The sequence below is a fragment of the Sciurus carolinensis genome, chromosome 16 (genome assembly GCF_902686445.1).
Source record: "Sciurus carolinensis chromosome 16, mSciCar1.2, whole genome shotgun sequence".
NCBI classification, from domain to species: Eukaryota; Metazoa; Chordata; class Mammalia; order Rodentia; family Sciuridae; genus Sciurus; species Sciurus carolinensis.
In genome coordinates, this window is record NC_062228.1 from 5,838,254 (window position 1) to 5,864,664 (window position 26,411).

Sequence of the window (26,411 nt, forward strand, 5' to 3'; positions counted from 1 at the left end):
CACACAGTGCACCATGCGGCGCAGCTTCCTGATGACTCCCGTTTTACAGATGAGGAAAACTGGGGCCCAGAGCTGCTTTGTGACTCCCTACCAGTCACAGCTGGTGGTTGAAGTGTGGCCTCAGGTCTCTAAGGCCACGACCCACCTTGTCCCCATGCCTGTGTCTACACTGGGTATTTGTAACCGACTTCCCTAGCTGCGTTCCAGAGTTCTCTGGCTTAGAGGACTTCACTGAAAGCAAACCCAGAGGTAGGCGGCGCTGGCCGAATGTCCTAAGCCAAGCCTGGCCTCCACGGTACAGAGCTGGGCCCTCCCGCAGGGAGCGAGAGCACTAGGGGCCGTCCCTCCCGAGCAGAAGAGCTGTCCTCACTCCGGCCAGGCAGGGTCCCGCCTACGCATCCCCTGTGGTGGGTGGTGGCCTGGGATGTGGCTGGTGCTTGGGAGAGGGTGGCAGAACTGAAGACCCCGTGCACACTCCAGACCCACGCTGGTCCCTGGGACCACCGGACTCAGCACGAGCCTGGCCAAGTGGCTGTCCAGGCCTCAAAGCGTGGCACAGGAACCACGTGGTTCCAGGCTGCCTGAGACGGGCTTGAAGGGGTGGAGTGAATGGGGGTCTGGAAAGTCCCGTTGGGCCCAAGGACCAAGACTCCCTACTCCAGACTCACACAGGACAGGGACAGGGTCCCAAGCACACGGCTCGGAAGCGGCACCGCCCAGAGCAGACTGGGACCTGTCTCCTCTGAGTTTCTTCTACCAGCCGGGCCCGCAGGGAGCCTGTCCAGGACAAGGCCTGGACCTCAGCGTGGTCCCGCAGAGCTGTTTCCCAAAGAGATGCTGCCCTTCCAGGAGGCTCCCACAGGCACGGGCCACACGAGGCACACACGACCACAGCTACACAGGCACACAGGGACAGACACGCAGCCCCCAAACAGACTTCCATACCCACCGTCTGTGCAGGCACATGCTTTGCACACAAATTCTCTCCATACACACACACAAGGCCACACCCGGACACAAGCATGCACGGCTCACACAAAGAAGAAACACACCAGCTCATACACACAACTGCACACACACTCAGCCACTCGTGCGCAACACCAAGTCAAGTGCCTAGACACACCCATACTTGTGCAAGACACTCAAAACATCCTCAGAGGCTACTATGGGGAAACCCAAGTGCGGTTCACACCCATACACACCCACAGCCATGTAGACACACACACAAGCCAGAAAGAAGCCTCGCACAAACCACAGTGTGCAGAAATGTCCACGCACACATAGTCACACACAGTCACGCACACACCCACGTGTGCCCACATACCCTGCAGTGCGGACACCCTGTCCCTTGTATCTCTCCACCACGCTCAGCCATGCTGGCTGCGCACCCTTCTGCAGACCCCAAGCAAGTGTGTGCTCTCACACATGCCCAGGCCTGCCCCACCTCGCACGTGGCACGTCAGCACACGTGGCAGTGCCCAGTGGCAGAGCGGCTCCCCACCCGGTCCCTGTGGGGGGCGGCTCGCGGGCACTCACAGCAGCTTGAGGATCTCCACGTAGCAGCCGAGCGTGCGGTCGGCCTGGGGGCCTAGCTCGATGCTCATGGTGCTGCAGGCGGGGCTGACCATGAGGCAGTCGATGAGGTTGGGCTCGCTGTCGTTGCCCGCGCTGGCCGTCAGGGCTGGCTTGGCAGTGCTGGTGCGTTCCACCTCCACGTGGATCTCACTGGAGGCCACGACCACCGACTTGAGCCGCGCCTCGGACAGCGTGGCTTCCTGAGACACCAGGTCCGGGCTGGGGTGCAGAAGGCGCAGAGGTAAGGTGGGCTTTCGGTCGCAGGGCTGCTGGCAGCCGTTCCGGATCTCCTTCAGGCTGGGGGAGTTGTCGCGGCTGGTGGAAGGGAGGAAGAGGCAGGTGAGAACCGGCCGGGGTGCTCCAGGGGCCCCGGCAATGGCAGAGGCCCCAGCCCCCACGCAGGGCGACAGTGCTCAGGATGTGGAAGGCACCAGGATGCTAAGTGCCTCCGGAGCCCCATGGCAAGGCCTGGAGGGATGCCACCCCGGCCCCTGCTCCAGCAACGGGGTGCGGCTCGCCTACAGCCCCGCGGACAGGAAAGAGCGGCTCTGGCACTCAGACTGGCTCACAGGCCCCTGAGAAACACCTGCGGACCGCACAGAGCGAGTGCCTGAGACAGCCACAGGCACCCGGGGCTCCCCTCCTGCTGATTCCACTCCCACTCCCACCTTGAAGCCAGTGTCCTCCAGGGTCTCGCTCTACTGCCCACCCCAGCCACATGAGAAAGGCCAGCACCTGCCTGCCACCCAGGAGCCCACCTCAATGGCCCCCAAACCCCCGAATGCCATCCACACGCCCGTCACAGCTGCCTGCCCAGGGCGTTACTAGAAGTAAAAGGGCCCTATGGCACCCTTAATGTCACATTTGTTTGGAAAATGTGGGGCCCAGTGGTAAAATCAGGCCTCTTCACAACAGGACTTGTCAGTGCCTTGACCTGCTTAAAGCACCTCCCTCCTCTGCGAGCTTCCTAACGCACCTGGTTCCCAGCGAGGCACTGATGGGCAGCCTAGCAGCAATGGGTGTCCTGTGGTGCCCACAGGCTGGCACTGTGCGGATGCTCCAAATACCAGTGCCCAAAGTGCTCCCGGAGGTTCAACGACCCCTGGAGTCAGGGGGCTGGGGTCTGAGACTGACTCTCGGATGCAAAGCCAGGCTCCTCCCACCAGAGTTCTTGCAAGATCTCGGGCCTTGTGCAGGTGCCCTCCTGTGGGAAGTCACCCTGGATTTCTTCCTGCCACCGAACTCTAAGCCACAGCTTTCCCCCAGTTGGATACCAGGAACCCCAGGGGTATGTGGGACATCCCAAAGTCCAATTAGATCAGAACCTCCAGGTGAGGCCTGGACACGAGTCCTGTTCAAGGCTCCAGTGTGTGTATGGTCAAGGTTGAGATTCACTGCTCCAAAGACCGAGTGCCACAGTGTGACTAAAAGAGTGTTCGCCCAGGCTTTCCCAAGTGAGCCTCACGTGCATGCCCTGGGCCTCCAGTGAGAGGCTCACTCCTGGGTGCAGGGTGTCGGGCACTGGTGTCTGAGCAGCAGCACGAGGGGCCTGTGCAAACTCAGGGAGGGTCTGAGTTCACCCAGCACCTGCCACGAGCCAGGGCCGAGCTGAGCCCACCAAGGGTGTTTAATAAATCTGCTTTAAACTTTGCTGGGGGAAAAACAATCCGCTGGCCAACGGCCAAGAATTCTGTGGTCGATGGAAAATTGCGTGTGGCCTGAGGGGGGCGGGGCAGCCCGAATACCTCCTTTGGTTCAGACCTAATTTGCTCCCCAGTGCTCCACGCTCCATTTCCTTTGTTTGCCGTTGCTGGATTTGGGAGTGGATTTTCAAGGCTGTTTGGCTCTGATCGGTGATTTTCCCGAGAGCCACGCTAACCTGGGTCGAGCTGTCTGTTCTTGTGCCTGTGAGTACATCATGTGCCCACCGGAGCTCTGTGGACAGCCTGGAGACGCTGTGGCTTCATCTTGGAGGGACTGACCAATGGGGTGTGAGGGAGCGGAGCCCAGCAACATCTCCCTGGAGATGAGTGGCTTGGGGGTACCTGGAGGAACTGGCAGCATCGGCAGGGACTCCTTTGGGCTCTGAGGGGGCTCAGCTATGCTGAGCAGGGAGTTGAGGCCAGCCTGGGGGGAGGCAGCAGAACTCATGCCCCCCCCCGCCCACCACCCCAGACCTCTGCGCTCATCTCCTCCAACCCATCCTGCATCCAGCAGCAGCGGGAACTGAACCTCCGGCACTGAGATCACAGGGGTCCCTCCTTCACTTAAAACCTGGGCCGACTCTGCAGCATTCTCAGAATGAAACCTGCCGCTGAGACAGTGCTAGCCCACCCACAGCATGCCTGCGAGCCTGTCAGATCTGCAGTCTCAGCCCCCCACCACGTCTGCTTTTTAACACCATCCCCAGCAAAGTCTCAGCACAGAGCCCTGCCCGGGCCTGCCTCCCTCTCCAGCTCCGTCTTCTGCTGCTCTCTCTCTCCGCTCCAGGCACATCAATTTCCTTTGGCTCCTCCCCTGCAGAGCGCCTCTGCCTTCGGCGTGAAGCAGAAACAATCGCGTGGGGAGGTAGGAATGCAGATGCCCAGGCACGCAGCCCAGAGGAGCTGCATCCAGGAATGTGCTTCTGAGAGTAGCCGTCCAGGGGGCTCTGGGGCAGGTGCTCAAGGACCACTGACAGAAAGAGACCGTGACCACTGCAACCTCATCCCTCTCTGTGGGCCTGTGTGCTGTTCCCTCCACCTGGGTCACCAGCTTCCTGACTCTTGTCCTGCTAGCCGCAGATCTCGGCTTGCACAGCACCTTCCTGAAGGATCCTCCTAGCCTCCCTGGAGCAGGGGCCTGGTGTGGAAGTCAAAGGAAGCAAGCAAACAGTGCCAGGGCCACTCTGATTCTAGCAGAATGGCAGGCGGCCGTGGGCCCAGGCACCCTGTTCTTTTTTTGCTAGGGACGCAACCTGCAGGATGTGGGTAAATGTCTAATAACCAACTCTGCAGGAAAAGACACCCTGGTTTGTAGCATCTGCCAATTTCCACGGCCTAAGTGTCCCTGCTGCCACTGCCTTCAAGTGACATGGCATCGCTGGCTGCAGGGCTGGGGAGCATGCCTCCCGAGGGCACAGGAGCCACCCCAGCACAGCTGGACCTATCTCGCCACCGTCAGTGGGCATGGAGGTCACCTCCACACACACGCCTGGGCTGCAGCACCCCAGCCAGGGCTCTCAATGGCATCTGTGGGTGGAGAGCTATCCTCTGCCCACCAGGAGCCTTCTGTAGCAACAACCGCGTCCAGACAGTCCAAACTCCCTGGGAGAATTGCTCCTGGATGAGGACACAGGGCAGGGTGCGGGCTGTTTCCAGGAGCCCGGCAGCTTCCTGCCCAGGCGCCCACAGAGGTGGCCTCCATTCTGCTCTGTAGCCACAGTGAGTTTCGCCCAGTCTCGAGGGACATGGAGAAAGAACCACAGGACAGAGATCCTCTGGGTCTGGCCTTTCCGCGCTCAGTGAGGTGCTCCACGAGGTTCCCTGGTTCAGGGATTCTGGCTACTATGCACAGATCCTTGGGCGGTGCCTGCAGCACCTGCCGATTCGTTTGGGATAGTCTATCTGCCCTACTGTTGTGGTGCCTTCCAGGTGGTAGACTTCAGTCTGAGGCCGCTGGAAGCAATGCTGCCGTCAATGCTCTCACTCGTGTTTTTGGTGACAACACCGGGCAGGTGAATAGACAGTGGAACCCTGGCGCACAGGTGTGGCTCTCCTTTCCAGCTGTCTGGAACCTTCCCAGGAGGCTGAGACCCCAGGCAGACGCGATGGCGTGCCTCTCACCTCATCTCTCACTGCCCCGATCAAACCATGCTGCGCTGCGCTCAGTTGTTCCCGCCACCTGACTTGGGCAGTGTCCGCACCTGGCACATGGTGGTGGGCCGGGGGTGGGGGGAGAGCGGGAGGTGGGGCTCCTCCACAGCACAGTGTGTGCTGTGTCCACCCTGTCCCTCCCCACCCCCAGCCTTCCCTGGGCTGTGAACCGGGAGAGATGTCCACTCTCCTTGTCCGTCTGCTTCCTGCTTCAGGTGCCCTCATAGAGCCTTGTGTTTGCCATTTTCTGCTCCTGTCCCACCCCCACCCCAGTGCAGGTGTGCAGAGCACCCCGTAGGCCAGTGAGTCAGGTGCCAGGACTGGAGCCTGAGGTGTCCTGTGAGCCTCTGTGCCCCAGAGCTGGTGTCCGAGGCCAGGGCAAGTGGCCACCAGTGTGCATGGGCAGTCTTGGGTGGCCGCAGACTGTCTTGACTTTATTTCCTGTATTTTTCCTTTCTCTACTTACATCTGCTGTTGGCCCTAGGACAGACAACCAGCATGACCTCCATGCCCTGAGCCCAGAGTCTGTCACATGTGAGTGTCAGACCTGGCGCTGAGGGCGTTGAGAACAGCAGCCATCCCTTTCAATGCTCTGCCTCATGGGAAAACCCGATTTACACAGCTGCTTTCCCATTCCTCCCCCTAAACCTCAAAGCACAGTGTGTTTGAGAAGTCCCATCTCCAGGGCTTCTGTGACTCTGAAGATACTCTCTGCATCCCCAGCTACAGCAGTGCCTGGACACTCTTGATTCCTTGGAGTTGTGCAGTCAACTGTCTGAACAACTGTGTAGCTGTAGGAGATACCATCACATGCCCCATGTCACTTCTCCTCCAATGGGCCTCCACCAGGGAGGAAAGGGATCGGGAAGGTGCCCGGTGTCGGCCCTCGAGATCACTGAGCATGCCTGCAGTGGTCACCTGCTTGTTAACTCAACTGGACTAGCTGTCCTCTCTTCCCTGCCTCCTTCCACCTGCATCCTGCATCTGCTTTCATCTGCATCTTGGGCTCAGAGTTGGCTTTGCCGGACCTCTTCCTGTCCCCTGCGGCCTCTCTGCTCTGCCTGGCTGCGTGCACAACCCTACTTCCCACCTGACACCATCCCACACGCCGACTGCTCTGCTGGGTAGAACCTCAGCCTCCAAGGGCCAGGCAGTGGTGACTGTGCTCGGTCCTTAGCACCAAAACCACACCTGGCCCGAGGCAGGTGTCCAAGAAAAGCCAGTCGAGTCCTGTGTTCTCAATGCCATGGCTGGGGGCGGACCTGGAGGCAAGCCCATGCCGCGCCCACACGTGCACATAATACCCCCGCGAGCTGCTCGCCGGGTGGTGCGGGTTCTCAGCACCCTCCCAGGGCCGTGCCCACCGTCGACAGGCCCAGGGGACTTGGCAAAGGGCAGTCCAGGCCAGCAAAACCTGTCCACCTCCCTGTGACCTCCACGCCCCGGGCGGCACTGACCTGTTGATGAATTCCTCGTAGCAGGAGTAGATGGCCGCCAGGCACACGGCCACCAGGTTAGGCAGGACCCGGGGGTGGGGACAGTGCCCTGTGGGGCCGTGCATGCTGGAAGAGAGCGGGAGGCAGGGTGAGCCAGTGCAGGGCGCCAGCCCTGCCCAGGCTCAGGGCTGCGCTGCACAGCTGCTCACACCAGGCTTGACCCTGGGGGGACCCACATGGGCAGCTGAGGGCCAAGCTCCAGCTGCAGCCAATAGACCCAGGGTGCCCGGTGGAATCCAGTCAAGTGGCCTGGCCTGCTCCCCTGTGTCAGCGGCTGTCATCAAAGGGAAACAGCCCTTCTCCAGGGTGACAGTGAACATCCAACTTCCTGGTTTGTAGAAAGACTTAGCACTGGTGCCTCTATGTCCTGGGAAGGCTGCATCTGCACCTGCTGGTTCTGGAATAGCTACTCCTAACACTCTTCTGTACTCTCAAAAGTGTACTTTTTGGGAGAAAAATCATTACGGTCACCTGGGCTTAGCATGGGGTCTGGGGCAGTCACTATGCCCCCGGTAAATGTCAGTCATCACCACTGGTCACGGCTATCTCTGTGCCTCGGTGTTCCCAACTGTAAAATGGGCCAACTGCAGGCTGGCAACATTTCTAGGGAATCTTTGGCATGGCCACTGTCTCCTGTTTACTTCTGCTTGGTGCACCACGGTCACATGTGAAACTGGAAGGTACACGGCATGATTCAGCCGGTTTCGTCCCGGCTCTTCCCACTGCCTGGGTTCCCCACCTCTACTCTCCGGATCTGCCTTCGATTTTGCACAGTGTCACCAAGACCGGCCTCACCTGGTGAAGCTCCTCTAACCACAGTGGGGGCTGTAAGGGGAACCTGGGGTCCCCAGGGCTCTGGCAGGACACAGCACTTAGGTTTAGAAGTGCGCTGGAGGGTCAGGTGGGATACTTGAGAACCGTTTTAAGCACCTTGAATTCCCACACTCACGGGGGAAGTGGGTACTTGGGGGTCTCATTTCAGAGATGAGGAAACTGAAGCATGGAGAGAAAAGCAAGGAGAGTAAAGAACAAAACAAGCAAAGCAAGTGGACAAAGCCCACAGAAGTGCCCAAGAGCAAGAGCAAATGGCCACCTTTAGTCAGGACTGGGAGGTGGACCTAAGTCCTGATGACTCCAAGATGACCAGGGGAGATCCTCTTACCCACCCAGCAGCACAAGGGAGATGCCAGCACTGCTTAGGACTTCCACCACTTCCCAAGGTCCTGCTACTGAGCAACACGCGCCCTGCTAGGGGCTGCCTCATGTAGCATCTCACTTAATTGCACAACTCCCCCCCACCCCAACAGAGGAGGAAATAGGATTAGAGAGGCTCGCACAGGGTCACCCAGCAAGCCAGCAGCTCAGCCCATGCACGGCTGGGAGGGTCCAGTGGAGTTCCTTGTCAAAGCTGGGACAACCGGGCTTTGGAACACCACCCCCAACTCCCCCTAGGCTCACGGAACAGGTGGTGCTGGGCCGGGAGGGAGGGAAGCGGGCTCCCGGGCGGGGAGAGGCAGCCAGAGACCCACCTCTGAATGAACTTCTTCACCACTTCCATCCCTGCGTTGAGCTCGTTCAAGGCGAGGATGTACTCCTGAGTAAACAGCCGCAGTCGCGGGCACTTCCCAAAGTCCTGCAGGCAGAGCAGAGGGTGGGAGTTGGGGAGGCAGCCTGGAGCGGGTGGGGGCCAGCCCTGCTGGCGTGCAGAGACCGGAAGCCCCGCTCACGGTTCAGCACCTTCACTGGAGAGCCAGCAGTGCCCTGCCACACACTGTAGATGACCCATGGCCAGCAGTGCCCTGCCACACACCGTAAATGACCCATGGCAACCGGGAGCTGTTTGGGCTTGGCCCCTCTTCTGCAGAACCACAAAGGACTTGCAAGGTCCAGCCAGCCTCCCACAGCCCTGGGAGGCTAGATACCCTTCCGGGGCCACCTGAGAGTTCCGGCTCCTGCTCTGTCTGAGCTGGCCCTCAATCCAGCAGAGTTGAGGGCCTGGTGCAGGTCTCGACTTGGAGAGGACTCTGGACTTGCTGGGGGTGTGGAAGAGGCAAAGGGAGCACCAGACAGAAGTAGTTCCCCGAGTTCCCAAACCACCAATAGTGAGGTTCCTGCTCCTTCCCTGGAGTGAGGGAGGGGCAGGTGGGAAGGTGGCCCACATGCGGACTGTGCCCGGGAGCGGCCTCCCTGGGGGCTTCCTCCTGTGTGAGGTGGGCCCAGCCACCTTGCTCCAGGACCCAACTAAGGAGTGTCTCATGACACTGTGCTGAGGCTAGAGAGAAAGCCACCACCAAAGGTGCATGGGGACAAAAGGCAGATGGAGAGCCGGGGGATGCTGTGTGTGGGAGGGGTCCTGGTGCTGCAGGACTCCTGGATGTCCCTGGTCTTCCCAACACAAGCCTGGTGTCCTGGGCAGTCAGGAGGGTGAGCCCAAAGCCATCTCGCCCAGCTCTCTGGACAGTGGAGTGGCTGGCGACAGGATGCTGGAGGACACCTGGTGCCCCAGCTCATCCTCTGCCCGCCCCAGGGACCCATGAAGGGAGCCACCTGAGGGCCAGTGCACTGTGTGGAGGAGCGACGGCCCAGCACACGCAGGCCTGGGTTCCATCCCTGCCCCACAAGCACTCCATGGAGAGGAGAACCACCCGGATCAGGGCTCTCGCCTGCAGAACAGGTGAGGGGAAGACTCCCTCCCGGCCTCATGGGCCTGCCCCACCCCCGCTGTGGGGCTCTGGGATGCAGCTGCTGGGGTGGGAGGGGCTGAACAAGCCCCCAGAAGCACGGCTGGGCATGGGGGTGCTCACACGGGCCTGCAGCCACGGCGACCCACTGAGCACGGAGTGGTCCTGAACGAGGCTCAAGGCTCTGCCGTGCGCTGCTGCGCTGCCAGGACCCCAGGGCTGGCCCTGCCTCAGCCCCTCTTCTTCCCGAGAGCAGCGAGTGCTCCTTGGTCCCGTCCGCAGTTCTCTCGTGACCCCACTTGCGGCGTTTAGCCAGCAGACACCCAGCGTGAAGTGGGACCTGGCCGCTCCGCGGTGCCCAAGGCCTAGGAGTGCTGGGGTGCTCCTGCCCAAGGCTAGGCCATCACACCTGAGCAGTTCTGAGTCTGCAGGAAGTGTCGGTGGCCAACACTCAGGGCTGCGAGACTGACCTAACGCAAGGGCGACCGTCAAAGTTTTGACTCTCCCTGATGTCGGATGCCCCCCAAAACCCTTTTGAACAATGACTACCATGGAGTACGCAAAAAACGGGCGCCCCAGGGCATGATGCCTGGCCCGCCATGCTTGCCTTGGGCACGTAGCTCTGCTTTGATGAGTTGAATCCCTACAAGAAACACCCTGTACTGCCTGGGCCCTCACCAACTCCACACCCCCGAGACTTCAGAGCCAACAGGCAGAGGCCCTGTCCTCCCAGCTGGCCAGAGCAGACGGGGCTCCTCCTTGAAACTGGAGGAGCCCACGTCAAGGCAGAAAGCCCTCCCCGCCCAGTTGTCCTGGAGACAGAATCGCGGGGGCTGGGCCCCTTCCAGGTTCAGAAAACAAGAAAGGAGTTTGCCCCACATCTAGGAGGAGTCCAGAAACAGGCAAATCTCCCAAGGGCGTGTGAAGGCTCAGAGCAGAGAACGGTAAACTGAACTCCCCAAGGCCCCAGCTGGCCCGGCTGGGAGTGGCCGCCTGGGACGCTGCGCAGGGGAAGGAGCCTGGAGCGGCTTCTGGTTCTGCAGGATGAGCGCTGCGCCGATTAGGATGCTGCCATGAGTGCGGGAAGGGGCCGAGCCCATGCCGCACACTGCCAGCCTTGACTGGGGAGGGCCAGGAACCTGTTCTTCTGGGCACAGTGTGGCCCACCCCAGGAACCAGGAAAGGACGTCACTAAGGCAGGCTGCCCTCTCCAGGGGTGCTCCCTGCGCCAGGCGACCTCAGCGTCCAAATGGAGGCTGGTTCGGGACCTCGTCCGTGGGAAAGGGCCCTGGCCTCGGTGCCTGCTCCTTGGTCCCTCACAAGCACCCACGGCTGCCCATCAGACTGGGTAGGGCACTGGGCTCCTGTGCACACGGTGCTGCAGGGCTATCACGAGGCCACGACACCGCGGGCACCCTCCCTGGCTCTAAGAAGGCGTGTGAGCATCTGGGTACTCCTCCGCCATTCTGACTGCTAGCTGTGACCCCAGTGGCCGGGCAGTGGACCTAGCTAGCTAAGCCTGTCACCTGGGCAGCTCCCGCTCCCACCAACGAGGGAACACCAAGGGACACAGGTCACGGTGCCTCTGCTCTCACAACTGGGAGGATCGATTCTGGAAAGTCCACGCTTTATTCAGCTTGCCATCATTTCCGCCTGACGTCCCTTTTCTGCTCTGGGGTCCCACCCAGGATCCGGCATGACATCTGGTCACCATGTCTCCCTGGGCTCCCCGGCTGGGCCACCTTCTCACTCTCCCTGGTTTGGATGGCTAGATGGTTTGGAGAGGTATTTTGCAGCTGGTGCCTGAGTTGGGATGTGGGTGAGGTTTTTCTTGTGGTTAGACTGGGGCGATGGGTTACTGGAAGGGGTGAAGGGTGGTCTCCATCACTTCACCCCAGGTGCCCACTGTCAGCACGAGCTGCTGCTGCTGACCCTGCCCCGATGGCCAGGGCTCCACCACGGAGCTGCTCTCTCCCCTACCACACTGCGCCTTGGGAGGAAGTTGCTGTGCTGAGCCCAGAGTGCAGGGTCGCCCTCGGGTCCTAGAGGGTGACGCCTCCCCCACCCTTGGGGCTGCTCTGCCCTGAACGTGCCTCCCAACCAGTGCTTCTGCTGTTCTAACCAACTGTGAAGGGCTCCTCCTGCTGTCTTCATGGAAGAACATCCAGTCAGTGAAGGTGGGTGCACGAAGCTCCCAGCTCCTTGAGCAGACTCTGCTGGACCAAACCCATCCCCCAAATCCGTGGGAAGGCAGGAGACTGGGGCGCGGTGGTTGGGGCGTCAGACACTCACCATGTTATGCTTGAGGATTCTCTGGACCACGGGGGTGAACACCTCGATGACCACCATGGACCGGGGCCGCTCTCTGCAGTGCTGGGGAGAGAGGGTGGGGCACCTCAGCGGGAGCATCCCGCGCACAGCCTGCGCCTTGCAGCAGGCCTGGGGACAGGGAGCCCAGAGGGGGAAACCAGCTTATTTTTAAAAAGCTTTCCTTTTTTACAGCAGGCTTAGGGTCACAGCAAAACTACAAGGAAGATGGCGCCACAAGTTCCACTAGCACCCGCCACTCAACCTCAGAGCTCTTCTGATGACACCCCAGGTGCACGGGGAGGCTTGTCACGGGCCATGAAGCCACACTGGCCTGCGGTCCCCTGCTTAATGGGGGTGCACCCCCGGTGTCCTACACTCTGGGTTTGGACCAACGTGTGAGGACATGGATCCACACTGTGGCAGCAGCCAGAGCCATTCACTGCCCCAAGGTCCCCTGCGTCCTGCCCCCTCAGCCTTCCCTCACCCCGAAGCCTGACCACCTCTCATCTCCATTCTGTCTCAACAGTCTTGCTTTTCTCAGAACATCAAACACAGCTGAGTGCCCCTTATCCGAAATGGAAGACAAGAAGTGTTTCCATTGTTTTGGATTTTGGAATATTTCTATGTACAGGATGAGACATTCTGTGGCTGGGACCCGAGTCTGAATGGGAAATGCACCCGTGCTTCCGTCCATTCCTGTTACACACAGACTGACTAGTTCTGTAAGTTCTACTACGTTTTTAGTGTGCCTGTGTGGAGACAGCGACGCCCAGCTGTGGAGTTCTCCACGCACAGCACCACGTCAGTGCTGGAGAAGCCTTGGATCTTGCGGCACTTTCGGATTTCAGATGAGGATCAGGGTTGCTAAGCCTACAGCTGGAGTCACACAGCAGGCAGCCTGATCCTTTCATTTCAAACATGCCTTTATGGCTTGACAGCTTCATTCTTTTTAACGCTGAGTATGATCCCACCGCAGGGATGCACCACAGATTTTTACTCCTTCGTCCACGGAAGGGTTCTCAGTTGCTTCTGAGTTTGGGCAGTTATGAATGAAGCTGCTATAAACATCTGTGTGCAGATTTTTGCGCGGACACAGAGTTGTTAGCTCATCTGGGTAAAAACTAAGGGCGCCACAGTCTTTTTTGTTTGATTTAAAAAGTGGCATGAAATAGGGTCTTGGGTTTGCTTCTTGTTTTGATCTAAAAGTTTGAGACTGTTCCAGAGGGTGCAGTCAAGGACAAGCAATCTGCTCCAACACGGTTCTTATTTATTACGTGACAAGACTCTTGCAGAACCGAGAGTCAGCATGCCGGGTCTGATGGACCTTGATAATCAGGTTCCAGAACACCCAGGATGTTGAAAATGCTCTGGCTTTAGCAATCCCGGCTGCTCTAACAGCGTGGTACTGTTTTTGAAATGCAAGGCCTTCATGCTGAGTAAACCCCCCCATTGTCCTGCGCGCATTCATAACCCAATTGGCCCCTGGAGGCACTGAGTTTCCCACTCCTGGATGAGGACAATGGACCTGGGATACGAGAAGCCAGGCCTTCTCTGGGCAATGAAGGCAGAGCGACTTGGAAACTGGGCAGGGGAGGCTGCCCTTGAGTCCACGGAGCCGCTTAGGCCAGGCTGCATCCCCCCAGCTTCTTCTTGGGTTCCCACCCCAAAGGAAAGTAGCCCAAAGTCTCACCGGACCATAGCCATCCTGAAAGGCATGTGCCCCCCATTTTAGCATCTGTGTTCCTGTAGGGTTCTGGGCCTTGAAACACACCCGGCACTTGGGGCCAGCAGAGGCGTAGGTGGGCATGACTGGAAAGGGTCTCCTGACGGACAGGCAGGCTGAAGACGAAGACGCAGTCCCGTCTCCTGCCCAAGTTCCTACGCTTGGCACACAGCACTCCATGACTGGGGCTGGGGGCCCCGTGTACCTGAGTCTCCCTCCTCCCTGGTGCCTGCTCTGAGGCCTCTCCAGCTTGTCTCATGGGTGGACACAGCCTGCTCTTCCCCTAAGGGCAGCATGTGACCACCAAAGGGGCAGAGGCCACCCTCATGTGCCCAGGGGAGCCTGGGCAGGAAGGAGGATGAGGTAAGTGAGGAAGTGGGAGTGGGGAGCCCGGGGAGGGACAGAGGCGGCCAGCACACAGCGAGAACAGACAGGCGGGGGTGCTGCGGCCTCCTCCAGGCTGTGCCTGAGCTCTGGGAACGCAGGAGGCCTGGCCCTGGTGCTGCTGGGCATCGCTGCTCGAGTCCTGCTGTGAGGCTGGCACCGGGCCCCTGGGAACGGACGCCTGACGCCATGGCTTCTCTGGGCTAACCTGGAACACTCTGCCAGCTTCCCCTGCCCAGGGAAAGCCCCACGGCTGCCCTACCATGGGCCAGCCGGTGCTTGGAGGAGCCTGAGCTAAGAATAACCCAGCTCTGACGTCAGCAGCTCAGAAAATCTCTGCAAACTGCCTCCCGAGACAGCCAGGGAGTTATTCCAGAAAACCCAGGTGCTCATCCCTGACCCCTGGGCTGCGACCCTGTTCTAACTTGTCACTTGTGTGGCAGAGGGGCTGTAGTCCTAAGGACAGGTGCCCTGCATGTCCTCTACCTGTATCTGGGACCCCGGCCCAGGCTGGTGGGCCTGGCTTTTCAACCTCTTTGTGCAAACCCACCCCAAAGCGTGCGAATGCGCCCCACTTCAGCAACTTCGTACCTTGCAAAAGAATTCACAGAGGTCTGGGGGGGGATGGTTGTTTTCCAGCAGAGGAGCAATGGCCTGAAAGACAAGGAACGAGTGTCAGCCGAGTGGGCCCCGGGTGGGCTGGGCCAGATTCCCACGGAAGAGGGGGACTGAAAATGAGAACGCAACCTTCTGCCCTCCTTTGGGCAGAAAAAGCCCATTTTCTGATCTGTGGACCAGAGCTCCTTCAAGAGCCTGAGAAAATCATAGCTGCTCAATTCATAATAGCCAGACTATGGAACCAACCTAGATGCCCTTCAACTGATGAATGGATAAAGAAACTGTGGTATACATATACAATGGAATATTACTCAGCCATAAAGAATAATAAAATTATGGCATTTGTGGGCAAATGGATGAAATTGGAGAATATCATGTTAAGTGAGATAAGCCAATCTCAAAAATCCAAAAGATGAATGATCTCACTGATAAGCGGATGATGACACGTAACGGGGGGTGGGAGGGGGGCAAGAATGGAGGAAGGAGGGACTGTATAGAGGGAAAAGAGAGGTGGGAGGGGTGGGGGGAAGGAAAAAAATAACGGAATGAATCAAACATCATTACTCTATGAAAATGCAAATGGTATGCTGTTACTCCATGTACAAACAGTTTATTGTTTACAATAAAAAAAAAAGTTGTACTAATTATAACTCAGATATTTGGGATTTTATATTCTGCATTTTTATGTATTTCAAGGTCCATTATATTTCTAAATTACATAGAAGATAATTGATTCTAATCTGAGGTGGACCATCTACCAACCTTTCTAAGATTAATTCTAAAATCATTCACATGGATACTCCTTGAAATGTTGAAGGTATCATGCAAAGGATATGACTTGTCAATAAGTTGTTAAAAAAAAAAAAAGAAAATCTCTGATCTGTCCTTGGGGAAAAATGCATGCATGATGACATGTATAAATCTAGGGGCTGCAAGGCCTGCTGCCACCCACCATGTCCCCTTCAGATCCATACCCTGGAACTGCGCACCGGACATCATAGTAGGCAGGCACCACGCCACTTTAGCCAAGGGTCAGAGCACCCTCGGGTTCTGGAACAAACCCCCCACAGGTGCCACGGTGCAACCCCACAGGCTGGGGGCACAGTCCAGTGCAAACCCTGGCTCTGCTGCTTGCTGGGTGCATGGCCATTAGAGCAAGTTGCCTGTCTCTTGAGGTCCCCGGTTTCCCACCTGGAAAGGGGCCTAGAGTCACCTCAAGGGTCACCTGCAGGGCAGGTGGAGAGCAGGACTTCAGCCTTCACTGGTGAGTCCATCTCGTGTACTGTGGAGGCCAAGTGGCCTCCCTGGCCTTGACTGACCAGCTGCCCCCAGAGCTGGTCATGCCCCAGGCAGGGGAAGGCTCACTGCTCAGCCTGAGCCCTGCGACCACATGGGGAGAAGGACCTTGGGCGGGGCAGTCCCCTTAGGTTGGGCCCCCTCCCTCCCCTGCACACCAGGCTCCTTTTTCCATAGGAATAAGCCAGGGCTGCAGGGGTGCGCGAGTGACCAGCTGTTCGTGTACAGTGTGGGTCAGGTGTGGGCTTGGTGCTTCCACGGCCATTGCTTCATTTCATCCTCACGACAAACTCATGAGGTCAAGTGGTAGCTTCATTTGTACAGATGCAGAGACAAAGGCCCAGGGGGGTCAGCGGGCTTGATCTGGTCAGAGAATGCCAATTTTTACATATATCACTAATAAAAAGAGTCCTTATCTTTGCAGAACTTTCCAACAAGCCTGTCCTTCTGTTCATCCTGGTAGTGCATTAGCTCACAGGATCCCCCAGTAGCCCTGTAAGAAGGGCACCAATATGTCCATTTCACAGACGAGGAGACTGAGACCTAGAGTATTAAGTGGGCTGGAAGTGACTGGAACGGACAGAGGCATTTAGAAAGAATGGGGTAGGCCAGGGGTGAGTCGGCCCTCTAGGGGGTCCCCGGCACATCTGGAGATCTCTATCCAGAAAGGGTGCTACTGGCCTCTAGTGGGTCAAGGCCAGTGATACTGCTGACCAACCAGCAATGTACAGAACAGACCCCCAAAGAATAATCCTTCCTCAGATGTCACCCATGCTCTGGTGAGAAACCGGAGCAGGTCATATACAAGACACAGAAGAATCTGGAAGACATTTTAGGTGAAAACCCAAATGCAGAACATCTGTAACATCATGGATGCTAAAAACGAGAAGCCACACGGACTCTGCTGCTGGGCTCCACCAGACAAGGGGGCGCTCCGAGGAGGGCACCGGGCTGGGCGGTGAGAACACGTGCAGACAACACTGCGATACCAAAGACAGAACCGTCACTCAGACCTGCGGATTCAACCAACTGTGGACCAAAAGCATCTGGAAACAAAATCGTGCCCGTTCTGAACACATGCAGAATTTTTCTTCCTATCATCCCAAACAAGAGCACAACAACTATCTGCAGAGCACGGATGCTGCATTGGAGACTCAGTCACCTAGAGACCACTTCCAAGTGTGCAGGAGGGTGAGACGTGCACTGCAAATGCCACTCGTGTCACACAGCTGCTGTGGACTGTCACCTCAGGGGTCTGGAATTGATTCCCCAGATACGGAGAGATGACTATTTTTAGCAAAATTGGAAATTCTTCCATTGCTTGTCCAAGGCCACAACCAGGTCTGAACCTGGCTTGAGCCCACACTGGGTGTGAGGCTGCTGTCTTCCCTGCCAGGCTGAGGCTCCCACAGTGAGTGGACTCCAGCTGGGATCTGGAGGCCAGGCCCAAGCTGCGTGGTGATGCCCAGCTGTGACCGCCAAGGGTTCCTATGGGTCGGGTGCTGGCCAAGGAAATCAAGAGAACCAGCTCACGCTGCAGGGAGAACAAGCAGAGAATGACCACGCACTGGGAGAGGACAGCTGCCCACAGGCCAGGCACCAGGAGCTGACCTGGGCTGGACAGAGGCTCTGGGAGATGTCCCAGAACAGCGACAGCCATGGTGACCAGGGAATACTGAAAGGGAGGCTGCAGAACGCGGAGCAAGGCCAGGCCGGCCACCAAGCCTTCCCTGTTCTCGGGCATCACACAGCAGGGAGGCTCAGCCTGGCCAGTTAAGAGTCCAGCTCAGCCAAATCAGCTGGATAAATGCAGCCTGGGATTCTCACATCCAAACTTCTTTCCCAGGCTCCTCAGGAATGAGGAGGCTTTGCTGTGGTGCCGTGGTACTCGGGGAGCACGGGGAGAGGAAGCTTCCCGCTCCAGGACCTGTGCTGGCCAGTCCCTCCACCTGCCTCTGCGCATGCTGTCCCCGCCTGGACTGCCGTCCTGTTGCCCTGACGCTCCCCAGTCCATCCATCAAGACTCGGCCCGGCCCCTCCCAGAAGCCCTCTGTTCTCTTCCTCCCAGCACCTCCCTGACAGAGGAGGTAAATCGCCCCCTTGGCGCTCCCCTGACACCCAGAACCAGCTGCGGCCCTGGACCTGCCAGGTGCCTGGACACCACACCTCCCTGGCAGGTCATCTCCTGCGGAGCTCTCCATCCGCACAACAGAGCGAGGCTGCAACACACGCACGCTCCCGCGAATGACCATTAACGGACACTACGCTAGGAAAAGGTAGGGGGGACCCGGGGTGGCCAGGTTGGCTCCTCCCCCTGCCCTGCAAGAGAAGGCACGGGATTCTGGCAAACAACCCACCCAGAACCTCTTCTGCGCCAGACGCTGGGGCTGGGGCAAGGCCAGAGCTGCGCCCGGGGCTCACTACCCTCTGTGCACATGGGAGCAGCTGGGCTTGCAGGGCTAGGGGTTGGGCTCCAGGCCCCGATTCAGCCTGAGGGGCACAGGGCCTGGGACACTGCTCTCCTGGGACAGGCTGCAGCCACAGGACCTCCTGGGTCAGTTAGTTCCAGGTTCTCTCAGGACACACAAAGCTCTGCCTCTTGCTTCCATGTCAAGTTCTGTCTCCCAGAGTCCTACCCCCTATGCTTTACAGTCCAGCAGTGCTGAAGTTCCCAGAAATATGTTGTTACTTTAAATCTCTGAGTCCTTGCGCGTGCTGTTTCCTCTTTCCAGGATGCCTTTACTGCCTTTTGCCATCTGGAAAACTCCTATTGATCCTTCAAAACCCAGCTCAGACATCACTGCCTCCAGGAAGCATCCTGGCTCCTCTTCCCAACCCTCCACACAAGTCTCTTCCTGCAAGAGACGATGAGTTCCATCATCTCAGTACCTGGGGACTCAAATATGGGCCTTGCACGCAGTAGGTGCCCATCTTCCTTCTTCCTAGTGAGAGTCACATTTCAATAACTTAAAATCCCTATATAGGTACTTTACTCCCAATGGTGCATATGTCATTGTTGAGCCCAGAAAATCCCATCTTACTTTATATTTGATAGGGAATTAAACCCTATTCTATTTGCAGATTAATTAGGAGACAGGTCCTGGGTAAGAAAGAGACCATTGACTTTCTGCTCACACAATGACGGCTCTGCCACGTTCCGCCCCCCACTCCCCAGCAGACCCAGTCACAAGCGTGCAGAGTGATGGCACCCAACCACTCCGGGGTCCAGGGGGCTCTGAAGTGCACAAGGGTGGGAGAGCACGTCTCGCTGGACGGAAAAGACAAAACCATGCAAAGGTCGGAGCTGTGGTGCTTCCGGAAGGATCCCAGACTGGCTCTGGGAGGACAGAGGGTGGCGGTGGACAGGAACTTACCACGATGATGTTCTCATGCTCCTGGGTGGTCAAGTTTGTGTTCTAAAGGACAGAATGGAGAGGGGAGGAAGACAAAATTAAGAAAACAATGTCTTTAGATTTCAAAGGTCCAGCGCCTCAAGCCCTTCCAGAGTGTTGTCACTTGTTCTTCCTTTTGTTTTGTGGGGCTGGGGCTAGAACCCAGGGCCTGGCACATGGCCGCTGAGCTACAGCCCCGCCCAGTGTCCCTCCGTAATTCAACAGCTCAGAACACCTTCCATGGTGGGGCTGGAAAGTGGGAAAAACCCAGGGAGGATGCACCCGAGGACTGAGTCCTTGTCATGGCCACGTGACCTGGTGGCGGGCAACGTCTCAGGGAGACTCCGTTTCCACTCGGGTGAGTGGGGATCCTGCTGAGCACACCCCCCGAGGCTGCCCTGAGAGGGCAGGGTGCTTGTGGTAGTGACACTTCCTAGAAGTTGGAAGGCAGGCTCGGGACACGTGGAGAAGCAGACTTTTTAAGTCTCAGTTCAGTACCAGTTAGTCTTTCAGAGCAATATCATTATTTTTATTTTATATGAAGTAGTAAACCCAGTAGTTAACCAATTAACTATATCCCCAGCCCTTTTTTGTGAGATCAGGACTCTACCAACTGAGCTATATCCCCAGCCCCTCCCTAGCCCTTTTTTAAGACAGGGTCTGGCTAAAGTTGCTTAGAGCTTCGCTAATCTGCTGAGGCTGGCTTTGAACTTCCAATCTTCCTGCCTCGGGCTCCCAAGCCACTGTGGTTTCAGGTGTGCGCCACGGCACCCAGCAATATACATTATTTCAGTAGTTCTCAGACTCGGTTCCCGAGAAACACTGGTGTGCCATGCGTGTGCCCAAGATGTCTTAGCTAAGTTCAAATTCTACCAATTGACTTTCAAAAGTAAAATCAGGTTGAAAGGATTAAACTTGCTGTGATCTTAGTTTTGTCCTCCTGATCTGGCATCTGAGAAATGCTCGTGTCTATAACTGACATCCTTAGTGTGTGAAGCAAGAAAGGGTGAAAACTCAAAGCAGCCCCTATTTCTTTTTGGCAAGGTTTTGTGGTGTGTCCTGTGCTGAGTCTGCTCTGCTGTTCAGCGGCCTCCCTGATGTCCCTCCGTATTTGCTAGCAGAGCCCGGTCTGCCGCTCAGGAAGCAACTCCTCACCTGAGCAGTGCTGGCGAGATGGACGGCCCTGGCGTGCCAGAGGTTTAAGGGATGCCGGGCTCTGTCCGGGCTCCCACCGCCCAAGGCAAAGGAGAGCCCGCAGCAGGGAGTGCTGCTTCTGCCCAGGAAGCTGCGGCCTCGGACACGAGGGAGGCCCGACCCCAGGGTCGAGACGCCCCGACTCCAGGGAGTGCTGACCTGTGATACCAGGAGTCTGGGAACACACGTACGGAGGCTTTTTGGGTTCGAACACCTTTTCCTGCTTTTGTGGACATCAGTGGAGTCTGGGTGGCCTTTTGTGGTATAACAAACGCCCGGCTATCTGTCCTGGGATGAGCTTGCCTCCTCCCGGGCTGTGTGAGAGTTCTGCTCTGCTCTGCCCACTCATCTTGCGTTAGCAGGCCAGGCTCTTGCTACCCCCCAGACTGGGGAGCTACCCAGGGCTTGCAGGGGTGCTCGCCTGCACAGTGCTCAGGTAACAGTGACGGGAGAGGAACCTGTCTGTCCTCACTGCCAAGCCTCATTTTCAGTCACCCATCCCGGGCTGAGCTCCAAGGGCACCCTCAGACCTCTCCGAAGTCTTCGGTGACCCTGGATGCCAACCCCTCATCCCAGTCATCCTGCAGGGAAAATTCCCTCCTCCAGGCCCCCCTGGGGAAGAGTGCTCACTGAAGCCACCACACTGGATCCCAAGCACAGTGGTCACTCCACATTGTCAACAGAGGCCAGGGAGGCTGGGGACGCCTGGCTTTCTTTGCTGGTGGATGAAAAATTCTTGCTCAGAAATGCCTGTCACCTCACAGCGCCTCCCCCTCCAGATCCTTCCATCTCCTGGCCAGTGTGGCAGTGCCCGGAGCATCTCTGAAGGAGGCCTAAGAACAGCCTGAGTGAGGAGCACAGAGGCAGGATGCAGCCCCATGCACTGTAACCCGTCACCCTGTCTGGACACCTGGCTGAGATGTGCACTGAGTCCAGATCACAGCCAACTCACAGGACACTGAAAACGTGACCCCTGCTCAAAGGCACCCTGGCCATCGGGCTTGGCCCCAGGGTTTTATGTGTACTGGATCCTGAATTCTGTGACGTGGATATCTGTCTCAGCCCCAGCTCACAGGTGAAATCCTGGGCAGGGAGAGGCCTAGGCGTCCAAGGCCACCAGGCTACTGCTGGGGTGGGACCAGCTCTCCTGACTCCACAGCTCGCGGCCTAACCACTCTCCTGTGCAGTCACGTCTCCCCAGTCCAGGTCTATGTGACATTTCCATGCCAGAGTGTGATTCTTGCGATCAGGCCAACCTGGGGAGGATGTAGCCAGCCACCTAGCTGAGTGAGCCACACTGAGGAGAGGTGGCTAACTCCTCTGTGCACTGTAACACTCGCGTGCAGGGCCCTGGAAGACTCTGGCAAGTCTGAGGCTCTGTCAAAGTGAACCATCGACTGTACGCCCAACACTGTGTTAACGCCTCTCGGAGAGACGCTGAGCCTTCTAGGAAGGGATGCTGAGCCCGTCTGCCCAGATGGGAATGCCAGCTCTACCGCTCACCACGGGCTAACACTGACCCCTGGCCTGACACACAGTAGGAGCACAGCACATGGAAGCTTCTTCCACTTTGTTTCTTTTAAATATCCTTGTCCCTCCTCTTGGGGGGTCAGCACTCAGAAAGCCTTGCTTTAAAGCCCAAGAGGAGCTGGCCACAGTGGCCACACCTGTGATCCCAGTCACACCAGAGGCTGAGGTAGGAGGACCAAAAGTTCAAGCCAACTGAGCAAGAGCCTGTCTCAGAATAATAAAAGGAATGGGGATGTAGCTCAGCAGTAGAGCACCCTGGGTTCAAGCCCAGTGCCACGAAAAATAAAACAAGTAAATAAACTACAGCCCCAAAGGCGGCGAAGGCCAACAGGTACGCGGCTGCTGGGAACTCGCCTAAGATGGGCTAGACATGCTGCGGGCCTGGCGGTAAGGCGGTAATGCTGAGGGCCTGCTGCCCTCTCCCATCCTGGCGACGTGCCTACCTGACCTCATCTGACAGTGGCGTCACGGCCCAGCTTGCTCCACGTGGCCTCCAAGTCAGAGCCAGGCAGCCTCCACCACAGGGCTGAGCAGGGCGCTCAGTGCCCTGGCCTGTGTCCTCGCTGTGAAGGCAGCAGGCCGCGCTCAGGGAGCAGGTGAGTGCCGTGAGAGAAGCTGGGTGTGGCCGCGGGCTCGGCCTGGCTCGTGAAAGGGGAGCCGCCGGCCCTCCCTGGAGAAGCCCGAGTGCAAGGCTGGCACGGGGCACGCGGTCTGGGAATCAAGACCTCGGCAGCAATTCATGTCAGAGCCTGACTTTCCCCTTTGGCAGAGCAAAGCTGTCCCTCACTTGAGGACACAGCTGTGCCCTCCACCTGCGCCGTCGCTGCTACCCACCGTCTACCTCTCAGCCCACCTCCTCCCAGTGAGGGACCCTCCATCAGCACTGCAGAGGTTCCTGGACCGAGGGGCAGCAGCCTGGGCCGACAGAGCGGGCAACAGGGCAGAGGGCACTCGTAGGGAGCTCGCAGCAGTGACCCAGGAAAGGGAGCAGGGAGGAGGGACCCCTCTGCTGGCTGTGACTCGTTCATCTGGGGTCATCAACTGCAGCGTGCCCAGGGGCCAGGAAGGTCAGCGGGAGACACGCTGATGTTGGTAAGCTCAGCACAGCACCTGCTCCCGTGCTCCCACCTGACCTCCAGCAGGACTGAGTGGGATCGCTCACTGCTGTCTCCCGGCGGGGACACAGGCTCGGGAGCCTAGGGGCTCGACTTTAGGCCAGGCACAGAACAGAGCCTGGCAGGCACACACACTCCAAGAGAGGGGCTGCCGGGGGCGGGGCCAGGCTGTCGAATGATCAGACAGTGGGAAACTGCAGCTGATATCCTGATTGTTTTTAAGAGAAACCTGGAAACTCTCGTGTTGCAAAACCTGTTTTTTAACCCTTTAGTGAGCTAAAGGAAGCCTTTCGGGAGGCTGCAGGGGGTGACAGGATGGAAAGCAGACACAGGTCAGAGGGTGATCCGGGGTCACAGGTGCGTCACCCTCAGGAATGACCAGATTTCCAGAGTCAGCACCTGGAACCTGGGGGACCCTGCTGCTGCAGCTGTCACTGCCACCAGCCCAGGCTCTGAGTATGCTCTGGGGGCTTGGTGGGGCATCTCTTCCCCCCTCCCTTCTACAGTCCGTGGGTGGAAGCAGCTGGACCAGCACCCGTACCCCAGGGTGGGAGACGCTCACTCCCTCTGCAACAGAGAGGATGCGCCTGGAAGGAGCTGTGAGCCTCTGCTTTTGGGACGGGGCTGGCGCTCAGTGGAGGTGAAGGCAAATGACTTACAAGGGGACAGGGGTGCAAGAATCAAGCCTGGGGACATCTTACTTCTGAGAGCAGTTTTGAGACGATTTCCAGTGGGGCTTGGTTGATGGAGTCATCCTGCAGGGGGGATGTGAGGGCCATGTCCACCAGCGTCCGAATCTCCTTCAAGACAACTTCCCAGCGGCTTGGGTTACTCAGGACTTTCTTGTATTTGTAAATCTTTTTCTGGGAGGGAGAGAGAAAGAGACAAGGCACATCACTGATTCAACAAGGGTTGATCAAAGAGTCCCACGCATTAGAGTGTGCAAAGGCCCTCGGGAGGGACCACCCTCCCCAAGAGGAGGGGACACCTGAAGAAAGGACCAGCTTCGCCCAAGACCAGGTGCGCCTGCAGACAGTCAGCTCCAACACTGGACAGGCATCCCCACACTGTTCCCACACGACTTAAAAAAATAAAAAGCAGCAAACGATATCTCTTTCAGATCCCATCTTCTAGCGAACTCGCCCCCAGGATCCCAGTGCAGGAAGGGTGGAAACTTTCACAGCCCACAAAGGGGCTTTCTCTGAGGTAAAGGCACTGCTTCTGCAGATCCTAGGAGGGGTCCTTGGAGAGTGGTGTTCGGCTACAGAACAGGACAGCTGGGATAAGGGCCAGGACTTCGAGCCCAGTCAGGCGGGGGCTGAGCCCAGAAGACGCCGGCAGTCCTGAGGTTGAGCACTACCTGGCTGGAGAGGAGATGGGAGCAGCCTCACCTCCGCTGGCACCAGCTCCCAAGGCCAGGCTGGCTGGGGCGGGGGCTGCTCTGCCTCTGAGGCAGTCGGTTCCGCCTCTCTGACATCATGGAAAGGCATCTGTGGCGGAGGTCCCAGCCGAGTGCTGTCTCCACGGCTGCCTGCCCCACGGCCCGCCTGCCTGGGAGTCTGAGTGGATGCACTCCTTCATGAAGTGTGCCACCCCTTGGGGAAATCCTAATTTTAGTGTTACCGAGCCAGCAACCAGCTGGGGCCACCTGTCACAATCTCTGAGACAAAGTCTGAATGAGGGAAACGAGAAGAAGAAGGGAGGGTCTCCCACTGATCGCAGAGGCTCAGACAGAAGCTAGCAGGCCACCAGGGTCTGAGGACCCAGTGCCAACAAGGAAGTATTGGGAACATACTCCACATCACTTGGAATGGTCGTGGGGGTGGGCCATCGTGCTGGAACAGAGGCCCCTTCTGTAAACTAGGCAAAGATGCCTCTCGGTGTGGAACCCGTATAAACCCTGCACCCATGTGGTCCATTCCTTGGAGATAACTCAGAAGTACAGTCCAGGCAGAAGGGCCAGCCCCTACGGGAAGAGCTCTGATACCTGACTCATCCCTGAAAACCTCAAGGCCGTGAAGCATACAACCTACAGCAATAAAGGTGCTGTTTTCCTTCTGTGTTTTCACACCCCATGCTTCTCTGGGGCCCCTGGCTCGCTTGTCATGCCCATCGCCACCATCACCCACACAGACTGGCACCAGGTGTGTTTACTCTCACCCTCATCTCACTGATCTTGCTCACAGCTCCCCCTTCTCCCTCCTTCTTGTTCTTCCACCTGTCCACCTGCCTGCTCGCTCTCCTTGTCCACCCTCCTGGCCTCACTGTGCCTTGCCCACTCCCCCATTCTGCATCAGGACTTGGAAAGAGGCCCCGGGGCCAACAGGGGAGGGAAGACAGCGTGCGCATCAGTGGGGGTGGGGAAGTCAGGAACAGTTACAGAGCTCGGGTTGGGGGACTGTCAGAGCGCACAGCAAGTTCTGCTGGGGGCGCCTTCAGTGGCTTGTAAACACACTGCCAAGAGTGAGGACAGGCACACCGAGCATTTGTCGAACTCCATTACTTTAAAGGCAAGACACGTCTGGTCTACCGAGGCTTCTCTGGAACCGTAACCAGCAGCCTTCCCAGTTACCAGCGGCTGAAGCTGCCCTGCTCCGGCGTGGGGAGCAGAGCGTGGCGGTGCCTGTCCAGGCCTCTGCAGGCAGAAGAGGAAGCACCCACCTCTACCACAGAGTGGACGCTTCCCAATGCACACCCAGCCCATTCCAGGAGGTGGTGGCCCCTGAGCCCGGAGCCTGTGGTTTTAGTTTATACCCAGAGATCTGCTTAATTTTTAAATGACCATGAAAGGATTACAAAAATTCACCCTATGTTAGGAACCCAAAGAAAACCACGCTGATCTGGACCTGAGTCTTCCCACAGGAAGTTCTAGATCCAAGCATGGTCTGAGTTCTCAGAGCCCTCTCTTCTGATCAGCTGTGACTTATTTCTGAAAAAATAATGACTTCATTCTTTTTTTCTGTGAACGTGATGCATGTTCATTAAAAAAAAAAAAAATTTAACATACTGAAAAGCACGAAGGAGGAGGGGAGACTCGAAAAGGCCTCCACAATCCTACAAGCCAGAAATGCCGTTGTAACGTCAGGTGAGCATCCCTCCAGTCAACGATCATTATGATCTGCAGAGTACGGCCAACCCATGGGGCTGGCAGCTGTCACTGCAGCCTCCTGCATTCCACAGACAGAGCCACAGAGGCCACCAGTCTAAGGCAAAGCATGCCTGCACAATACCTGCACCAGCGTG

At 57.7% G+C, this 26,411-nt stretch overlaps 1 protein-coding gene across 1 annotated transcript in view; it reads right to left on the reverse strand.

Moving 5' to 3' along the window:
- Nucleotides 1-26,411, reverse strand: part of Cmip (c-Maf inducing protein) — a 199,469-nt gene that overhangs the window by 17,295 nt on the left and 155,763 nt on the right. The window contains exons 4-10 of the mRNA XM_047527816.1: nt 23,870-24,031; nt 19,312-19,353; nt 14,615-14,677; nt 11,899-11,979; nt 8,455-8,558; nt 6,887-6,991; nt 1,537-1,890 (exon numbers count right to left, since the gene is read on the reverse strand). Of these exons, the coding sequence (XP_047383772.1) occupies nt 1,537-1,890; nt 6,887-6,991; nt 8,455-8,558; nt 11,899-11,979; nt 14,615-14,677; nt 19,312-19,353; nt 23,870-24,031 (911 nt within the window). The remainder of the gene's footprint in view (nt 1-1,536; nt 1,891-6,886; nt 6,992-8,454; nt 8,559-11,898; nt 11,980-14,614; nt 14,678-19,311; nt 19,354-23,869; nt 24,032-26,411) is intronic.